Source organism: Ammospiza caudacuta, chromosome 3 (genome assembly GCF_027887145.1).
Source record: "Ammospiza caudacuta isolate bAmmCau1 chromosome 3, bAmmCau1.pri, whole genome shotgun sequence".
NCBI lineage: Eukaryota > Metazoa > Chordata > Aves > Passeriformes > Passerellidae > Ammospiza > Ammospiza caudacuta.
In genome coordinates, this window is record NC_080595.1 from 36,634,456 (window position 1) to 36,655,691 (window position 21,236).

A 21,236-nucleotide genomic window follows, 5' to 3' on the forward strand; every position below is an offset into this window, starting at 1 on the left:
TGTAGAATTACTGCCTGAGTCTTCAGTTGGTAAAGAGAGAAAGTCTTATCACAAAACATTGAAGGTGATGTGGGTCAAACTTGTGTCATTTTTTTTTCTCAGCAGGAAATGTGGATTTCATTCAAGCTTAATTCATCAGCTTCTGCTGATTAGCTAATGTCCTGCCAGAAAATCAAGAAGTTTTTGAATCTGTTTTGGTTACAGCCTTGCAAAAAAAATAGCAGCTTTTACCTTTTTCAGTTTGGAATTGTAGTTTGACATTTCTCCATTTATATTTAGATTATATTCTAAAAATAAAAGATTTATTTCTGAATTTCATAAATTTCTGAGACTGATGCCAAGTGATTCTCTTGACAATTTTCAGAGAAAGTACATTCTAAAAGAAAAAATACATATTTGCATTAACTTTTCTTTCATAACATCATTGGATCATGGAGTCTGGAGGGCACCTCAGGATGTTTCTACCAACTTCTGCCCAAAGCAGGCTCAGCTGTGAGGTCAGACACATTGCCCAAGCCTTTACGTATTTGGGTCTTAACTTCCCCAAGCACAAAAGCTTCACAGTCTTGCTTGGCTGCCCTCAGGATGAAAAAGCTTTTCCTTATACCATATCCAAACTCCTCTGACTTCAACATATGCCCACCAGCTCTTGTTCTCCTTCCATACCTTGGTATGGAGCACAAGTCCATCATCTAGGTACCCTCCTTGGAGATTCTGGTGGGGATGCTGTTAGGCTCCTCCGAAACCACTGGAACGATTTGTGTCAATGTGCTGAGAAAATCTCGATTAATTTATTATTTCCTACCATTCAGGAATTTCTTTGTACTTCAGCCTAACTCTATGAAGGTGGAATCATAATTTTTTTTTCTTTTGTGTTGTCTACTTTGCTTATAAACTGTTGGGACTGGACTGATTTTAGTCTGCTAAGAGGAGGACCTCAGACTTGGACCGTAGCATGTTATTTATAGTAACTGTTGTGGTCTCCAGTAGCTGAAAACAACTTGAATTATCACCATCTCATGGTGGGGGCTTAAATAAGTACAAGGCAAAACTAACAGGAACTCTTAGAGGAAATATTTTTTACTACGACAGGAGATGGCTTGTCAGAGCTGGGCTTAAGTGCATTGAGTTTCAATGCATCTGTGTTGTCAGAATAGTTTACCATTTGTATGCTGGTGTTATTTTAAATGTGCTGACCTCAAAAATATTGATGAGGCAAAACGCCCTGTAATACATACCTGCCTTTTAACCTTTTTATGGTTCTGCCAACCGGAAAGTTAAACAATGACAAAATGGACTGTGAATCTGTGTGCTGGCTGCTTTTTCTCCTGGTGTTATGAGAGGTTTTTGCTGAATGGGACAGATATGAAACAGAATAGCTTTCTGCACAGTATGTGGTCAGGCTTTAGCATTCAATGTAATAGAATAACTGTAATCGTATAAGCTCCATAAAACTTACAGCTGAAGGATTTTCTTTATGTGATTTTGAGGACTGTTATTAAATGGCCAGTGGTTTGTGGGCCCCACATTGCAAAGTTCCTGTTAGTCGTGTTTTTGAGCTGCCATGACTGCTCATGAGGAGAGCCAGCTAGGGGCTGACTAACCAGGAATCCAGTCCAATGGTTTGGCATTTCTTGTGTTAGCTTCAACGTAGGGAAAATCTGCCAGCTATTACTTTGGGAGCTTTCATGAGAAGGCAGTGTATCTGTACATCTACACCTTTGATATTTTACAGTTAACAGCTGTAAGGTCTGTGCATATTTCTTGTTGTACACAATAACACTACAAGGATAAAACAGTGCACGTCTCCTTCCTTAGTACTTGGTGGCAATGCTGGCACCTTGCAAAATAAATTATCAGTATAAATAGACAATACTTCTTAACACTCAAAGGCTGAGCTGGATGGAGCCTGTTTCTGACCCTTCCTTGGAAGATAGTAGAGCCTTTGCCCTCACCTCTGTGTGACTGAAATAAAGGCTACTCTGGTCTCAAAATGGGTTGTCAAGTCACCATGGTGGTAAGTGATAAAGATATTTGAATTAATTTGAGCTATAATAAATATATCTGGTTTTGTAAACTAGTGCTAAATATCTTACTTTATTTTATCCAAGTATAATGAGTCCATTTGCTTCATGCCTTAAGCATGCAGTGACACATATCTAATTGATCCTCAGAGCTTTCCAGGAAAAGGATAATGTGAGCACTGTCATTTAACTACCATTTTTTTAATAAAACCTTTTTTCATTGGGAGAAATAAGCTAGATTAATAGTAGAAACAACTGTTACCCACTCTTAAAAAAAATGACTGGTTATTTCTCTTTGCTGTTTGATTGCTTGGCATTTTGTCATATGGCTGGCTTCTTCTGCTGGTTACCAAAATCATTCTTTTTTCTCTAAAAATGAAGGCTGTTTATGTGTGTTTGCAGTCAATAACACAGCAAAAGAGGTGAATCTGGTCATTTTTATCGTGTATGTGATCACTACCTTGGTTTGTAATGCCTGAAATTTAGGAACCAGACTAAAGAGATAAGAGAATGAGGTGAGAAAGAAATCAAAGTAATCAGAAATTATCTTTCTCTAAATGTATCAAGATATTGAGTCAAGACATGGTTTTCTTGATAGGTACTCTTGAAGGACAAGGGCTTGAGCTCTTGTAGAAATTCCAAATGTGAGGGTTCATGTGAGTTGCTACACTCTTTGCCAACATTACCTTTCTGCATGAATGCTAATGAATGGTCCTGTTGCCAAAGGCAGAAACACATCTGTCACCAAACCAGAGTTTTCTAGGAACCTGTGGGTTAAATAAAAAGATCTCTGCTGGAATACAGTGCTACCTGGTAAACAGAATGCTGTGAATCAAACAGGAATGACATGAAAAGGGGTTTGTTTCAGATCTTGTCATATCCTTCTCTGAAATGGGGAGTTTCCCCTCAAATAACAGCTGTGCAGGATATGCGTCCTCTGTCCCACAGTAGAGCTGTGTAGAACTTTGAGTTTCTCATTAAGCTATTGGCCTGCAAGCATATTCCTCATCTTTGTTTTGGTGCAGTGAATTTACTCAGCTTTGAAGCTGATATAAGAACATGTCTGTGCTGTTAATTTCACAGTTTGCCTGTGTGCCTCAGCTTTTATAAGACCTATCCTGAGCAAAGTTTGAAGTGCTATTTTGACTCTTTTAGAATTAAATACGTTTAAAATAATGAGTTTCTTGGCAGTTACAGTACAGTTCCTGGGGAGAGTGCAGTCATTAAGCACTGTGGCCAAAATATCTGAACTGCCACCCAAGATGTGAAAGATTACAGCCTGAGACAGCTTTATTGTTGCTATGAAATTGAATGCATGCATAAAATAAAGAGAACAATAAGGGGCAAGTGTTTACTGGGCATTAGAGACATGTTTATTGTACCTTCTACAGAATAAGCAGAAAGCTCAAATTATCTCCAGATTTTAAAGGCATTGTAAAATAATTAAACACAAATACAAAGATTCTTACTGGAACTACAAATCCTTTAATTTCATTCCTCACATATCTTACTAGGCTGCAACACCACAGCCCTGGGTTTGGCCACCCTGAGAATTAAAGTGAAATAAAGTTGTTCTGATTCTTGTTTATAGCTTGTAGCTTCCTGTTGGAAGGCAGGGAAGGAGGGCTAAGAAGGGACATGGCAAGCCAGCTGCAAGATTTATCACTCTGTCTTTTTGCTCTCACTCTGGGTGAGAAAAGCTGTTCCACGCAGAGATGTGAGGAGAAGCTCCTGGAGGCTGTTCCTGCTTCTTGAACAAGCTTCCCAGGTGGTACCCCAGGATGGCAGCAGACGGTGGAGGGGTGGCAGAGCAAGCTGTTAGCTTGTGGGCTAAACATCCTCTAAAGCATCTTTCAGCTCCTTCCTTTGGGAGGTGCAGGGTAAGGCAGGGCACAGAGGAAGCCACAGCTCACGGCCAATTCATTGCCCTCCAGATAGAAACACGAGATTTATATGAAACCACATTTCATACCACATGCCTCAGATTTTAAGGCTGGGAAAGACCTTGCCATAGTAATTCAGGCATATTAGCCATGTCAAATAAGTATGATTTAAAACACCCTTGGCACAAGCCCATTTAGGAGGTTAAAGCGGTAGCAGCCAAGCCAAAATAAATGTGAGGAAAGAAGCAAGAGAGGGGAAAGAAGTATGCAGACAGGGCAGTGGCAGGTGTGGGGTCTCCCCTTTTGGTGGTAATTGTCAGGTCAACCTGGCTGTAATGTCACCTTGCTGAACTGCATCACCTGTGCAGGTGAATGGAAGAAATAGAATCAATTTTGGTGAAAATTCAGAGAAGGTAGGTTGGATACCTCTAATCCGAAAATGTTAACATCCCATTTAGTGCACTCTGTCCAGTTTGTATGGGCAGCATATAGGTGATATAATTCAGTAATGAAAGATCCTGGATGAAATACTGTTTAGTGACCCTGTGTGGCTGAAAATCAAGACTGACTTTTCTCACAGAAAAGGAATCTGCATGGTTTTAAGTTTTCTGAATCCCATTGGTTTTCACCTTTCAGCTACATGAGGACTTTTATATGATATGATGTGATATTTAATATAAACATATTTACCCAAAGCAGAAAACACACTTGGAAACCACGTTGGCAAACATTTGAGTTGGAAGTAATCAAAAATAATGGCAGGATTCCAGGATACCTTTGTTTGACATTCTATCAGTGTTGTGGTTTAACCCCAGCCAGCAGCCAAGCCCCAAGCAGCCACTTGTTCTCTCCCCCACCAGTGGGACTGGGAAGAGAATTGGAAGGGTAAAAGTGAAAAGATTTTTCTTGATCTTTGAGATAAAGACAGTTTAATAGGGAAATCAAAAGCCACACACACAGGCAAACCAAAACAAGCAGTTGATTCAGTGGTTCCCTTGGGCAGGCAGGTGTTCAGCCATCTCCAGGAGAGCGGGGCCCCATCACACGTAATGGTCATTTGGGAAGACAAACACCAGCATTCAGAACATTCCACCCCTTCCTCCTTCTTCCCCCCACTTTATATCCTGAGCATGATGCCATGTGGTCTGGGATATCCCTTTGGTCATTTGGGGTCACCTGTCCCGGCTGTTCCCCCTCCCAGCCTCCCATGCACCCCCAGCGTCCTCATCAGTGTGGCTGAAGGACAAGCAGCAAAGGCCTTGGCTCTGTGCAAGCCCTGCTCAGCAATAACAAAAACATCTCTAAGTTATCTTCACTGTGTTCAGTACAAACCCAAAACACAGCCCCACACCAGCCACCAGGAAGAAATTTAACTCTACCCCAGCTGAAGCCAGCACAGGCAGGTAACTGAAATACTACACAGATTATATTTTACTTTGTAGGTGACAGTCAAAACTTCTGCTTTCTTCTACAGGAGGAATTATGTCTTGGGTTAAAAAAAAAGAAAAAAAAAGAGAATATCAATAAACAGTTGTTTTGAGGGTGTGGCTGGTTAAAGGTGTCTTTCACTTATAGGGGCTCAACCTGAGACCATAGCATACGAATGTTACAGGTCTATTTTATAACTGGTGATATAGATGCACAAATATGCTTAGGGAGTTTGCTCAAAGACTGATTTCCAAACAAAACTTCCATCTCTTTTTCAACATACAGTAAGATACAGCAGGCAATGCACTTTTGGGTAAGTAAAAGTAGTGTTTTAATTGCTAGGGAAGGTCATTAACCTGCTTGGGGCTTGACAAATCAAGTCTCAAATCAAGGTTCTGGTAAACCATCCCTTGCATAGATAAAGTTCATACCTGACTCCTTGAATGGTGTACCCAGCCAAAAATATTTTTATTATAAAATGGAATATATATCTGCAAATAAGGAAGAAAAATAGAATTTTAGTTCAAATTAGAATTGTAAATATTTACAATAAATTAATACATGGCTGTTTAGCATCCACAGCTTGTGAGTAATTTCCTCTGTGGAAAATAGGATATGGAAATGAAATTTCACTCCCTATTTTGACAGAGAAATTGATAAGCCAGCTCAGTAGCCTCTATGATGGAATTTTGTTTCCAAGGGTAATAAGTACTGGATGCATTTTAGTGTAGTATGAACATAGTTTAGTAAGGAATAATTATACAGAGATACACACCTAAGGAAATCTTTTCAGATATCATTGATGATGGAGTGTCTCAGTCAGTGTTACTTATCAATGATCTTTGCTGGCACAAGTGTGAATAATATTTTATGTATCCACCTAATGTTCGACCTCCTTCTGAATCTAATGAACATAGTGGGCCTACTGACCTCTACTTTGACACTCCTAAAATTTTAACTTGGATTGGATGATGTGTTGCTGAAAAAAATATCTTTAATCAAGCATCCCTTGAATTTTATTGGCATTAATTTAGAAGCCTGGGTTTGAAAATCCCAGCCTGCTTGTAAAGTTATAAGGGTAAAAAAAAAAAATCACCATTTCTGCATAGGTGGGGTATGAAAACAATTCTGACTGCCCAAAGATATACATAATTAAAGTTTTATTTTAAAAAACAAAAAGCAGAGAATATCCTTTCAAGAAATTATCTCAGTCTTTGCTATGGATCAGGTGGACTTTCAAAGCAGTTCCCCTTTCCTGCCAGGGCAATGTATTAGTTTTATTTGGATTGAACTTTAATCGGCTTTCTAATGTCCCTCCTGCAATTTCAACTCTTGATCTTGTGATTATTTCCTCTGCCAGAAATCTTGTAAGCCTTCAAAAACTCTCCAGCTGCTTGTTTGCATCAGGACTCTCAGGAAAGAAATAGTCCAAATTATCTGAAGGCGTTAATCCAAAGTATATTAGCTAAACTGGATTAAATATGCATTCATTTGGAAGGTAATTCAGTAAAATGACATTAAAGACAGCTCTGCTGTGAATGAGTATGCTCACACAGTGGTCTAATGCAGTTTAAATTATGCCCTTCGAAAATTGAATTTGGATCAAGCTCCTTGTGTGTCTCCGTGGACACAATCCCTACCACAGCCACACCACACACAGTGGGAAAGTGGTTTGCAAGGCACTGGAGCCCCCTGCACACCCCTGCATATTCCACAGCTGATATCACTTGGCTCAAGGGGGAGCTAATACAACCTGGAGCACGATCAGCTTATTGTCAGTACATAAAGCCACGCTGCCATCACTGCCATCACCATTGCTGCAGCGCTGTGCAGAGTCTCAAGTGGAAATCAGAGCTCGATTATACCAGATATTAAATGAAAGAAATAAAATAGTTGGCTGCTGTACAAAGAGCAGAGTCTAAAGAGCTGCTGGTGGAGCTGTGCAGGCTGTGACTCTGCCCTCAGGTCTCCCAGGTCCAGCCTGGTGCTTTCCCTGAGGAGCCTGGTGATCCAGAGAGTCTGCATGAGAGAGCCAGGCCTCTGGCTTGCCTGGAAAGGTAACATACGTGATTTTCTGACCTCCTGTGCTAGATCACAGGGCCAAATCAGTATTAACTGGTATGACCAGCTGTGTTTGGAGCAATGCTAGCCACTCAGGCTGAAGGATTTTGCTCACTCAAATGTACTCACAAGAAAGCCACGCTTTACGTATTTGTGTCATATTGCAGCCTACATGTGGTTATACTATCCCTCTCTTCCCGATTAAATGCTCTGGGAATTACCTGATGCTTACTGCCTTTTTCATCCCCTTCAAAATTCCATCCAGTCTGATAGGGCTTGTAAATGATTCTCTTGCCTGACATGCATTGATTTCTTCTACTGGGAAAAACAGAGAAGAAGAAAACATGAACTTGTGAGAAATAGTTCATTGTTTTTCATACCTTTTGCCAGTCACAGGCCAAAAATATAAGGAAAATGCAGGTTATTCCTTTCTGCATGGAAAAAAAAAAATGTGTGCAATCTCAAATGTTATAACTGTCAAACTATTATGTATAATTCCAAGATTTTGAAAAGGCCAGGTACCTCCAACAATGTGCTTTCTTTAAGAAACTGTTGGCTGTGTGCTTGGTTGGGTCAAGAAGTGGTTTGTATTACACTGTCAGCTTTGTAAAAAGAACAGCAAATTCTGGAGGAGCATTTAGTGGCAAGAGGATAATGGTTCTGTCAGTCAGTTCAGGAAACAGCTTTTAGGAAATACATTTACACCAGGGCATGAGTCAGAGAGGCCAGATAGATGACCATGGTGGATGAAGCCACTTCCTATGTTTCAGACTTGCCTAATGAGCTTTTACACAGGGGTAAAGCTTTCAGTATGTTTGACCAACACTTATATTTTCAGCTGTTGAACATAGAGTACAAGATTTCTCTCAAAATAATTTTATAGTGAAACTAAGATGTACAGAAGATCTTGATTCAGCATGGACAACTTCATAAAAGTGTTAGTGATGGACAGAGTGGTAGCTGACATTATTGAATCCTCTCAAACCATGGAAATTTTGCAAGGAAAGGGAACAATGATTTTGACGAACACATTTTGAGTATTTTTTCTATGGAAAAGAAAGTGCATGCTTACATGAGAGGGAGAGGTTATGAACTGCAGTCTTTAGGTCAGAGTAAAGACAAAGGACAAGGAGGTGGTACAGAAGCTTCTGAGTTCTAATTCTGTCAGGTTAGTTAAAATCTCCTAGTGTTTTTCTTTTATTGGAAATGAATTTATCAGAAGTGCTTTGCACTTGTCATAGGCTAAAAGAATACACCCTGATGGTGCACACAGTGTACCAGCTGCCATATGGCAATGTCAGACCAAGCAGTAATTTGTCCATGTGTCTGAGACACCTGATACAAACAGGTTACTTGCATATTGAAATGTATGCCTATGCACTTGTGTGTGTATATTCAGTCCTTCTTCCCTGACTCCTTTGGGTAAAACGATGTCATTACTTTTGTAAGTTTTGAGTTGGATAATATAAACTGATACCAGTACAGCTAAAGCTTCTTAAAACTTAGGATTTAGAATTATTGGTCTTGAATGTCACACTTCAGCCAAGCAAGGGGAGCCACTGTCAGCAGATTGCTTTATACATATATTAAGTCCCAATTTGTCTGCCAAAGCAAACAAAATTGTTCTATGCATCTCTCCTTTGAGTTGGTACTCCTGCTGACCTCCTCTGTTTAAAGTGTTCTGTTTTGCAAAAGGGAAACCATGGGACAGCATGATTAATATTGATGTTATCCCTGGGCAGTGCAGGATGCAAAAGTCTTGGAACAAACCAGCTGTTACAAAGATTTTATTTTGAGAGATAATGCAATATTCAAACACTTTGCAAAACAAAAGTACTGAATGTTTCTGTTTTGGAAAAGTGTAGCTTTTTCATCAAACGCTATACAAAATTCAGCATTCTTATCTGAGAATTCTGTACTAATAAAAAGAGTCTTCACTCCTTCCCTTGCTTAGTGGTTAATGCAGCTGGAGTTTGTGTGATTGTCTCTAGCTCATCACAGACAGCAGTATTTTCACTGGTCAGCATTTGTTCAGCTTTTAGACTGGCTTAAGTTTTAAGAGGTGATAAAAGTTTTGAACAGCTGGTGCAAGGCTTCTTACACCTCAGCAGAGTCACCTGAGCATTTATCACCAATTAACTCCAAGGACAAGTATTTATTTTCTAATCAGTGACCTATGCATGAGACACAATTCTGTGTGAATCTTTCATAATTTTAAGACAGAAATTGCTGTTTGGTTTGGGTTTGGAGCTGTCTTGCAGGCTGAATTGTTTCAGCATATCAAATAGTGAAAGAGGCCTGATTGTGACCCTGCTTAATGAAAACTCTAAATTTGGAGCAACTTTGTGGTCGATGACATTAAAGTAGTACTAAGGAATGAAGAACAAGAATTATAAAACTCTCTGGATCAATGAGGTCAAAACCGAGAGCCTACATAAATAGTAACCTGATAAATATTTCTATTTGTTCTTGTTGGTGAGTTTGAGGTTGTTTCAGCTTACTATTTTTGTTTCTCCCACAGAGCTGCTCAGAAATTGAACCTGTCTTCCAAAAAGAAGAAGCACAGGCCTTCTGCATCATCTGTTCCTGAATCTCCTCTCTTCTCTACCTGCTTCAGCAGTATCCTTCAGACTTCCCCACCCCCTGCACCACCATGTTTGTTGAGGGCAGTCAGCAAAGTGAAAGACACTCCTGGTCTGGGCAAGGTAGGCCTTGCAAATATCACTAAAATACTGATTTTCTTCGGGAGAAGATTTTATCCTTGTGCAAAACATCAAGGGAATTGGAAAACCATGACCTTTCTCAGTTGGTTTTCCTGTATCTGGTCCCTAAACATGTGTAAAAAGGCCTAAAAACTTGAGTTAACTAATGCACATGAATTTCTAATAATGTTGAGTTAACACAGAGACGTAGCTGTGCAGCAGTTACACACTTCAAAGCCCAGCTACATTAATCCACCTGCACTGGGACCACAGTGCTACTAGGTGGAGTTAATGTCCATCCTGCCAGGAAGTCGTATTCTGGGTTTTGGGAGTAGTTGTCTCTGCGGCTGTGTATAAACTGCATAGTGATTGCTTGCTATGTTATATTTTGTGGTCCTGATCCCTTTGCTTTCCAGACTGGTGTCTTGCCTGAACACACTGTAATTTGCTTCTGGCTTATGTCTGCTGGCTTTCTTCCAGCACATTTACCTGAACAAAACTATGCTTTTAATGATAAATTGCTCCTTTTTTCTTATGTCATGTTATTTCCTCCCATTCTGCATAATCATTCCCTCCTAAAATGCTGTTTAGGTGCACACTTATGTTGAGGTGATGGAGGAGGTGGGTAAATAGTTTGCTGTTGCTTTGTAGTTTCTCTGAGTGGCCCTTCCCTTTTTCCCTGTTACAAGTGGAGAGCCTGGCATATTACATCTGGGAATATGAGCATGCACTTGCTGAGAGAAGCAGTTTGCTTTAATCAAGGTGGTTTTTTATGCAAGCATCTGTGTGTGTGGCTTTTCCATATTCCTTGAATACTAAGCAGCGACAATTAATTTGGTGAAAGTTTTTGTTTAGAAGAGAAATTGTAATGTAAGACCTAGGACTGCTGAGCATAGGGTGGGCTTCAGAACTTTCACTGCTGATTTTGGATACTCACTTTCCTATATTGTGCAGTTCCAGGGTTTCCTTTCAAAGGACAATGGTATTACTTTCATGGTTGGTTTAATGCCTGTTTGAAAAGAGATTCCCTACACATGGGGCTCCCTTCCTTTTCTCTGGCCTGGTAGGTGGGAAGAAATGTAGAAATCTGTCATGATCTTATAAAACTTGAATAGGGATACGTGTTCTGACTTCAGTGTGTGAAAGAGGAGTAAACTTGAACTTGTTCATTGTTATAAGAAGTTGCTACAGAATAGATTAACAATAGAAGCCATCCTCTCAGGAGTCTTACTTTTCTGTAAGTAAAATTCCATTGAGGAATAATCAAGGGTGTGTTCTTGGAAACAGGGGCCCATCTCCCATCTTGGACTGCATCAGCACTTTTCCTGATCATTATTTTCACGTGTCCCAAGGAAAGGATCTACACGGTGAGACACAAACATAGCTCTGTCTAAACATTCCAAGCTGGTTTGAGCCTTTCTTGTTCCTCTCACTACTGGTTTCCAGTGGAGAGGGCTTGGGAAGCAGTTTTGCAATATTTCCAAACAGACCTGTGATTTGCTTCTGCAAAACCACGTACAAGAACAGGCTCCAGGCTTTCCGGCTATGTAAGTAAAACTGAAATTTTGCAGCTCACATGATGAAGGAGGAATTTATTTCCATTTCAGACTTACTGTTCCAAACTATTAGAGTATATAAATAGCTAAGAGGTTTTAACACATTGACACACATGCTTCTTCAAAGCAGTAAATCAAATTAGGCTATTTCATATAATCATACTAGAGAAATTAAATTTTTCTGCATTTCCATTAGCAAAAATGTGTCTAATCTGCAGTTTCTGGAAGCCAGTTTCATTTTTCACCTTTTTGGTTTCTTTTAGGAGTCACCTTATAATTATGACCTGAAGCTTGTATACTTTCATCAGTTTCCCATCAGTTTGCCTCTGTGGCACAGTTTTCATTTTAATATGTCAGAAATAGGTGCAAGGCACAATAAGTAAATTACTTCAGGATAACGGGGTAATTTATCTGTCAGACTGGGAAAACTTTAGATGAGGTAATGGAATTTCCAGCTTATTTGCTCTTAATTTTCCTTGTTTATGTGTTCTGTTTAGTTAGATTGGGATGTATTTTGATGAGAATATGTTAAAATCAGTTACTTTTCTCTGTATTTTTTCTCATATAGTGTTTTCTGTAAGGATATAAATTTATAAAATGTGAACCCATGAGGAAGAAGTGGATTCAGGGAAGCAAAATGTTGTTTTCAATAATTTAGAGTTTTTCCTGGTTTGTATTTAAATAGAATTTTATGAGCAATCTCAGTGTGATAAAACTCTATTTCACTTTGGGTTTGAGTGGGCTGGGCAATTTCTAATGTGACAATTTGTTACTGGAAATTCTGGTTCACCAGAATTGGAGGGATGGCCATTGCCAGGGATTGTGGATTCCTGAAACTCCAGGGGACAGCTGCACTCAGGCTGCCTGGAAGGGAGGCTCACTGTGAGCCCTGGCACACACGCTGGGTGTTACTGGCTTGGTGTCAGCTTGGGATCTGTCAGTTTTCCAGGGGATGTGGGTATCCAAGATGTGAAGGATAGGAAGTTGGGTACATCAAAGCTTAGACTCTCAGGGTAAGTTTAATTTCACAGTTTTCTAAAACGAAATTGCAAGCAAACAGTTGCTATTTTTTATTTTTGCTTCTACTAGAAATTTCAAAGATTCTACTTCTCATTGCAAGATTAATGACAATGATTTATTTAGAATTATAGAATTTATCTTTCATGTTTAGGCATATAATTTATTTTAAAGTTAAAAGAGGAAGACCTGCCCATCACCAATATATTTAAAAGTTAGTAAGCAGTTAATTTAGGATGGATATGGGTACAACCCCATACTGAAGCATCTAAACTGATGAAAAGGTATATATTCAGTATAAAAAAAAGTATATATTCAGGTTGCATGCTTCATGCCTTTTCTTACAAAATGCCTTGCAAAGCAAAACTGTACCAGCCTGGACTTTGAAAGAAGTATTATTTGAAAACTGAAGTTCAGCTTCACAGAAGCAGGAAGATGATATTAATAATGGAATGGTAGGACTGCATAATCAGCCTTTTACTTTGATGTTAGATACACCACTGAGCCTAGCAGAAGTACCACCCTGTCAAAGAAACAAGTAAAACATCAGATTCTTTGTTGCACTCATTTCCAAATAGCTCTTCCTGATGCCAAATACAGAGGTGTGACCCTATTGTAACTATATTAACAGGAGTGCTTTTATGGATCCTAATTTATCTGTGTACTTTGGATTTAGATTTGCTGGTAGAGGGAGATGATCCTGAGTGGTCGTGTGGTATCCCCGCAGTCCATTCTTGAGAGTTTTCCTTTGAGCTGAGTGCCCAAAGGAAATAAACTGCAACAGCTTGAGCATCATTTCTTCTCTCTCTGCTGTCTTTGGATCCTCATACTCTGAGTAACAGATTGCTTTTACTGAATTTATCCAGAGAGTGCTACTGTTCTGGATGGCTGCACTGAAGTTTCCCCAAATCTCAGTTTTCTGAAAGATACTCCTTAAATCTGTTGTGTCCTTCCTAACAAGAAGCCAATAACAGAACAAAAAGGTGTTCTGTGCAGAAATAACAAATTATTCCATGCCTGCACTAAGAAGTAACTGTACTGTAAGGCCATTCTAGTAAGGTTTGCTTAGATTTGCTCCCCAGTCTGCTTCCCTCCATCCTCCCTCTACACCTCCTCTTCCATTTTCTGTCAAACAGAATCAAAAGTAAACCAACGCTTTTGATGAAAATCTGAAATGTTCTTTCTGTGAAAGATGTTGTTTGGCTGAATCCCACATTTGACGTGAAAAACAGCTGGAATGAAAAATTTTCTGCCAGCCTGAATAAATAGGTTGTTTTCAGGTGACAGGGGGTTAGGATAAATGGATGTGGTCTCTCTGCTTTCTTTCATTTATTATTTTTCTGTGTGTAGTTTTATAAACCTCTGTCAGTGAGATATTTGTTGTGTTTGGGCAGAGATTAGTTTACTTTTCCTTATGTATATATATATATTTGTTGTTGGGGTTTTTTTTTGGTGTAGGATTTTGTTATTTGGTACTTCTTAATCCCAAAATAAAATAGCAATGCCTGGGCACCAAAATCATTCCTCTGCACAAGGTTTCTACCTGGGAGAAGCAAGTCACCACTGAACTTTCTTTTGAGTAGTCTTTTTAACCTATTAAAAGAACAACTGTGATTTGTGATTCTGTTTACTTTTTATTTTTCTGGAGCAGCAGCACTCTTGTTTGCAGGGCCTAGACCTGTTTTGCTAAATTACGTGTAAATTCAGATTAAAAAAACCTTGTTTTTGTCCAGAGCAGTTAAGATCTCACTGTAGGAAAGAGGAGCAGACAGAGAGATGGGAAGCAAAAACAATCATGTATTATTGGTCATCTTGGTAGTGATATCCTCAGATATTAGATACTTGTTCTCAAACTGGTGTAGATGAGGAGATTATTAAAGAGCAAATAATTGATTATGCTGCAGGTGCTCCCAAGAGGCCCCTTCCAAGTGTGTAGGATGGGGTAGGAAGCAGAGCAGAGAGGGAGTTTGAGAGTCTGGTGAGTGAATGAGAGATGTGGTAGCTGGTAACTCATCAAGCACAGGGCTGAGTGTGGAGTGAGGCTGGGAGGGGCCCTCAATGGGAACCAAGACCCAGCCAAATAACAGGAGTGGCAGCAGGATGCTGGCAGTGTGATAGAGACTCCTGAGTCATACACCTTTCTCCCAAGGATCTCTGTCATGTAATAAAGACAATTCAGTTAAAAGTAATTTTTCAGTGCCTGGCTGAAGAATCTAATCTTTCGTCACAACACAATATTTGATTGAATAAGCCCAAAATCTGCTATTTACTTTATACAAGTCTGAAGCTTACCTTTTTCTCACATTGATTTACATAAAACTGTATGAAACACTTTGTCTGACCTGAAAGTGTGTCTACCAAACCAACGCAGTATTTGTCAAAAGTAACAGTGAAGAAAGCTCTCATGCACTAGCAGTTCAGGTTTGTGAGTAGATTCACAACTGTGTTTTGGCTGGGACAGAAGCATTTGCCAATGCTTTGGGCTCACAAGCTGCCAGTATTTCAGCTGTCCAATGCCTTAAAATAGTTTTTGTTTATTTTACTTTTCACTAAATCAGGCAACAATTATTGCACTGTCTTTGGCATGCTTTAATCTGAGCTATATAACAATGCAATAAGGGTGTTAATAATGAGTAACTTTTATATTGGCTATGGCCTCTATAAATCATGGTGTGAATAGTTCTTGTCAAAAGATGTTTTCAAAAGCCATGTCAACTCCTTGTATCGGTGCAGAGAAGTAAAGAGATGTTCTTACACTTTTGTGGTTTGCAAAGTTGATTTGAAGGAAACAAAATTGATTCACATCTTGTTTAAGTCCAAAAGGTACAGGAAACCTCCCTTTCTACTATCAGAGTTTTCATTTTAACATGTTGGTTGATGGATGTCAGGACTTTTTTTGTCTACATTACAGTTTTGTCTACATTTTTGTCATACATTGAGAGGGAGTTTATGAAAACCTGTGCTATGGTCAGCAAAAAACCCCATCCCAACTTGCAAAATATGTTCTGTATTTCACTTCCCTGCCAGCCATCTTTAAGGTATTGCCAGAAAGAATCAGAAGTTCTCTTTCCTTTGTGAAGCAGAGATCCTTCCTTTGTAAATCTTCATCCTTCAGGTGTATAGGGGCAAAAGTTAACAGATAGATGACAAAAGTGATTTTAAACCCTCTATCAGAGGAAACAATTTCTGAGATGAAAGCTGTTTTTTTTCCCCCAAAGTTACCATGGCTACTGAAAGGTGAGAGGATGACCCCTTGAGGCATTTAAAGGAGACATATGTGTTCGTCTTTGTTGTCAACATGATTGTTGTACAAATTAGTTAGTTCTACTTGGAATGAGATCCAGGTGGCCTTTTGCCCTCCAGTCAGACTTGCTCAGAGCTCTGTTTCACCTTACGAAATGTACTGGTTGGACCTGGTGGAAGCTTTTGTGCACTTTCTCTACATTCCTGCTAGCTGGGATTTTCTAGGAAGAGTTTTAAGATCAAGCTGCTTTAAGTAAAAGGTGAAATTATTAGGCTCTGGAAAAATTGCTGTTAACAAAATCTCTTACCTTTGCCAATCATGTTTTTTTATGAACACTGCATGTGCCTTCCTCTAAAGTAAAGCTTATTCTGGATTTGGAAGTACCAACCCAGGCGTGCCAGAAGCTTGTCAGATTGCATTTTGGTTGACTTGGAGGTTTAAAGTGCATTTAAACGTGTATTTTAAATAAATTTATATGCAGTCATGTTTCCCATGATTTAAAGGACCACTGTAACTGCTGTTTCTTTGCTTTGTGAAGCTTCTAGAAGTTGCTACTTCAAGGGAACTGGGAACATTGGAAGTTCTCCACTAATGTAGGCACTTATCTTTCTCTTAATTCCTTTGTCTCTGCTGATTTTCCATTAAAAAAAGCCATCTTTCAAACTATCAGACATCTTTCTGGTGGGGAGGGTGGTGTGAAAACTGCAGCAGAGAAAATGAGGTTTTCTACAGAGTAACTTAGTCCTTAAGTGAAACTCTGCTTTGGGAGAAAAAGATCTCTTTCTCTATATGTCACAGAGAAAAACTTGTATCCTAATCTGAGTACCAGCTATTGGTGATGGCACATATGGACAAGAGAGTGTTGCTCATTAAATTCCTTTTTTTTTCCCTCAAAAAATACTGAAATTTCTGTCCCTATGGTGGCATCTTCCTAGATGTATTCAGAAATTGTACTGATGAGCTTGTGAGCACAAGAGGTGGCTGGATGAGATTTCCAAGTGGAATTGGACTGGACAGAAAAAATATGAAACCTCAACTCACTTTGATGGCATTTTTTATTTATGTGTTAGAAGAATCAATCTTTTCTGTATTTCTTTTATAGTACATTTCACCTGGGAAAAGAGCTCCAAAGTCTAGTTTTGTATTGTTTACCTTGGCCTGTTTTCATGAATTTTTCTGTAAACATTGCTGAACAAAAGGAAAATTAGCTTTCTGAAAATGCTTCAGGCTGGTGGTACTAGGTTTTATATATTTCTAAGTAATTTTATTTATCCAGCACCCTCTGCATTGTCATATGGTTTTATGCCCAGCAATCTGTAAGATTTATGACAGTTGACTGCTTTCTTGCTTCGAGTCACTTAGTGGCAGGAATGGCCATGATCTGTGGGCTCCTACTTGGCTATGGGCCTTATACACAAGGCTCACATTGGTCAATTAGTGTTGATAACCTAATGAAGCTACAGAAACCTTTACTCTTGCTCATCTTGTAAGTACAGTTTCAAAATATTCTCATATTATTGAAATAGTATGACAATACAGTGGCCATGTATTTTAGTCTCTTAAACTTTGAAGGACATGCAATTTGAATGAAAATAACCGTATTTTTCTAGGATATAAACCCACTGTTTTTAATTCTGGTCTTCTCCAAGTTTTTCTGAGATACTGTATTTTTATTTACTTTGCTTTTTAATTTAGATGGTACTGCTGGTTGATATTTTAGAGCACTTTGATAGTTCTGGTTAATAACTTCCATTTCTTTTTTAAGGTTTTTACTAGTGTTTCCCAAAATTGCCCCTTCTTCCCTGCCCTCTCCTCTGCATCTCACCTCATTAAATTGATTTTTAAATTCATGATGGAGAGATTAATATAAATTAGGAAAGTCGAGATGACAGAAACTGAGAATTTCATGAGTATTTCTCATGATCAATGCTGGAGAAAGAGTTTAAATAGTGGATACTTTGTTAAATGCAGGACCGTGGTAAGTTTTCTGAGATGTCAGGCAAGTAACAGGCACTGTACTTTGGGCAGTCAGCTGTAGACCTTATTACAATTCTTTTTTCTTTAAAATTCCCTAAAGCTCTTATCCTCCCAGCCTTTTCCTTTTGTGTTTGACTCCTCTCAGCACGTGTCGGAGAGCAGTGGTGCGGGCGGGATGGTGACACTGCAGGAGGCTCTGCTGTAACATCATGGGCTAATGATCTGTCTGAGCCTCTTGGTTCAACTGCCAGGTCGTTCTGATTTTTCTTTTCTAAGGGTCTGGGCCTTACCTCATTTCTCTGGTACAACATTGACTTCAATAGATAACTAGCTCAGCTGAGTAAGAGCCAACGTGAACTGCATTTTAATACGGAGAATACCATTAAAATGTATCTCCTCTTATTCTTGGTCTCCCCATTTTTTACCTTTTCCTTTAGGATTCAAATCCATTTTTGGAAATATCTCTCTATTGCCATTTATCCATTTTTTGTGCTGTTATGTATATCCATGTTTCAAGTCATTGTATTCCTATGTTTTCCTTTATGCATTAGTGCGACCTTAGGATGTAATTCATGTTGCTAGGTGGTCACTACCCTTCTGAAACAGGCTATTCAAATGTATTCCGGTCATGGAGCAATGGACAGAATTGGGCTGACTTGCCTACCAGATGTACCTCTTTTTTTCAGTTGATCACAGAGGCAACCTAGACAGCTGTCTTAGAATGAGATATTTATGTTTTGGCTGGCCCAAGTAGAGGTGAAATTAACCTCTCCCTACGTAGGAACAGAAGCTCTTGTGTTCTGCTTGGAACCTTTAATAGAAAACCAGATGCTGTGAGATACAAATAACAAGGTTCTTGCAGAAAGTTCTAGGTATTTTGACCTGTTCTGAGATGGAAGTCTGCATCATCTGCTTTTCACTGTACAGCACCCAGCTCTGGCTGAGCAGATCTGCATGCAACTGAGCAGGTTGAGTAAAGCAGACAGACCTTTGTGAAAAAGGACCAAACAGACTTTTCCACATTTGGCCTTAGGCAAATCAAAGCAAATGCAACTGCTCTTTATGGAGTAGAGAACTGGAGATGTTCAGTTGTACTTCTGTCAGGGTGGCTCTGTAAAGATGATCATAATGTGCTCACCTGTTAGATTGGAGCCTCTGGCCCTTGATGGCCAGATTTTCATTGCTGTCATGTGTCCTATAAATTGCTTCCAGCGGAAACTCATTACTGGAAGTGTAGGCTGTCTTGGGGTTTGGAAACATTTCATTAGTGGATCTGGATTCCTGATAACCACATACCATTTTGTTTTCCAAATGTAAATAGACTTTTTTTTCTGTATTGTTCCCAAAGTGATTAGCAGTTAAATTATCTTTCATTGGATGGTGAGATAAGAAATATCAGGTATGAAAAGTAATACTTCAACAAAACAGTTCCTGTTTTTCATTAAGAAAGAATCTTTATATATAGTAAAGGGAAAAAAAAGTTTGATGAAATCATTGACCTGTTTGATATGACAAATCAGGAGGTATGCACATACATTTTTAATGCCTATGAGGCTCAAAACCTCTCCTGTAGCACTCAGAAGTGAGAAATGGAGTAGGTGCACCTGTGATGGGTGTGGATGGACAGGTGTTTACTATGCATGAGGTGTGTATATTTGCATCTATAAATATGCATACATATGTGTGTGTATTCATTTCCTCTTCCTCAGCAGTACAGTGGAAATATAGAGGAAAAAGCTACATATGGACTTGTGGAGCAAGTTATCTGAAAAAAAAATTCTAAGGCTAACTGCCTATAGACTTGTTTTTTTTTATAAAGGAGCATATTTTTTTAAAGATGACTCAAATTCCATTAAGATATTGCCATTAAACTCACAGATTTTAATCCAGAGTAATATCCTTTTTCTTGCTTAGTTCAATCTTCTAATACAATACATTATCTTTTTTTCTCCTATGTGGTGATTGAAAATGCTTGTAGAAACAGTAGCATTTTACATGAAATTTTCTAGGTGTGTGTGAGGCTCTGTTGTGTTTCTGTAGATTCCAACAGCTTTCCCCCCTATTAATTGCTGCTGGATTTTTCCACAGATCTGTTCAATTTACAATGCTTACACTAAAGGAGAGACAGAAAAAGATGTGTTCGCAAAATGGGATGTGTATTAAAATGTCAGGAGGAAAGCTGTGCAATAACATTTACAGCATCACATACACCATTACAGAAACATAGATGTGGGAAACCTTAAAAACTGTTGATCCTTTCTCCCCTGCCCCCCTTTTCCCCATGAAAAAATATGACACGTGTACTTCAAACCATATGGTGTGAGAGTAGTTATCTTTGCTTTAATGTCTTGCCCCTTTTTCCCAACATTTGGTATTACTGGAGTTTCCTCCAAATACAAATCTTGATTTGCAATAGCAATCGATTCTTGACTAGCTTGGCTGCAGCACCTGAGCCCAGATTCTGGAAGCAGCATGACTAGAAAAGCTGCCCTCCCTTCCCTACCCACTCCTACTAAGATACCTGAAATATTGCCCATGGTCAGCCCTGAGGAGCTGTGGTGAGGTTGTGCTGGCACGAGCTCCAACAGAGGCACCCGGGGCACGTCTCTCCTGGCCCCTAGAAGGAGAAGGCATCGCCCTGACTGATAACAGTGTGTGCACATGTGGGAAGCACAGGGAGGCCCAGGCTGCTCTGGGGAAATGGAATAACAACTACTCAGGGGAGGAAACAGGATCCCCAAGGGCCTCCTCGTCTGTGAGCAGAGGGAATCATGAATCTCCTCAGAGTGGAAGGAGTTATTAGTCATAAAGACTATTATGCTGTGCGAGGCATTGCTGAAACAGAACACCACCAGGCTATTTCCTATCTTATCAGGGTATATTAATAATGCAGTAGTAATAACAGAAGTAGAAATTAAAAATAACTGGATGGGCAGATAAGCAGAGTTCTTGAGATTAAGGGTATTGGGATTTGCTTCAAACAGTTAATTGCAGAGTAGGACATAGAGGGAAATTTGCCTTTATTATTTTCTTATTCTTCATTTCATCTCTGAGACCATTATTTCTGGGGCTTTACATAGACACTAATAGGCAGAATATTTCCTCAAGAATGCAGACTGTTCTTTTTTTATCTCCAAAGGAATGAAGCACCTTTTGCTAATGCATCTAATTCAACAGGGATTAATAATGCTGAATAAGAAGAATATTCTGGTTATTAGCCTTCCTCTACAAAAATCTCTTATCATTTTCTCCTCCCACTCCCATACCACTGTATAAAGACAGACAAGACACTACAAGTGTCAGATATTCAGGCTTTGGGACAAATGGATGCAATTGTTCCCCAG

General features: G+C 39.2%; 1 protein-coding gene across 1 annotated transcript in view; it reads left to right on the forward strand.

Moving 5' to 3' along the window:
- Nucleotides 1-21,236, forward strand: part of KIF26B (kinesin family member 26B) — a 267,041-nt gene that overhangs the window by 158,692 nt on the left and 87,113 nt on the right. The window contains exon 5 of the mRNA XM_058802278.1: nucleotides 9,918-10,101. Within this exon, the coding sequence (XP_058658261.1) occupies nucleotides 9,918-10,101 (184 nt within the window). The remainder of the gene's footprint in view (nucleotides 1-9,917; nucleotides 10,102-21,236) is intronic.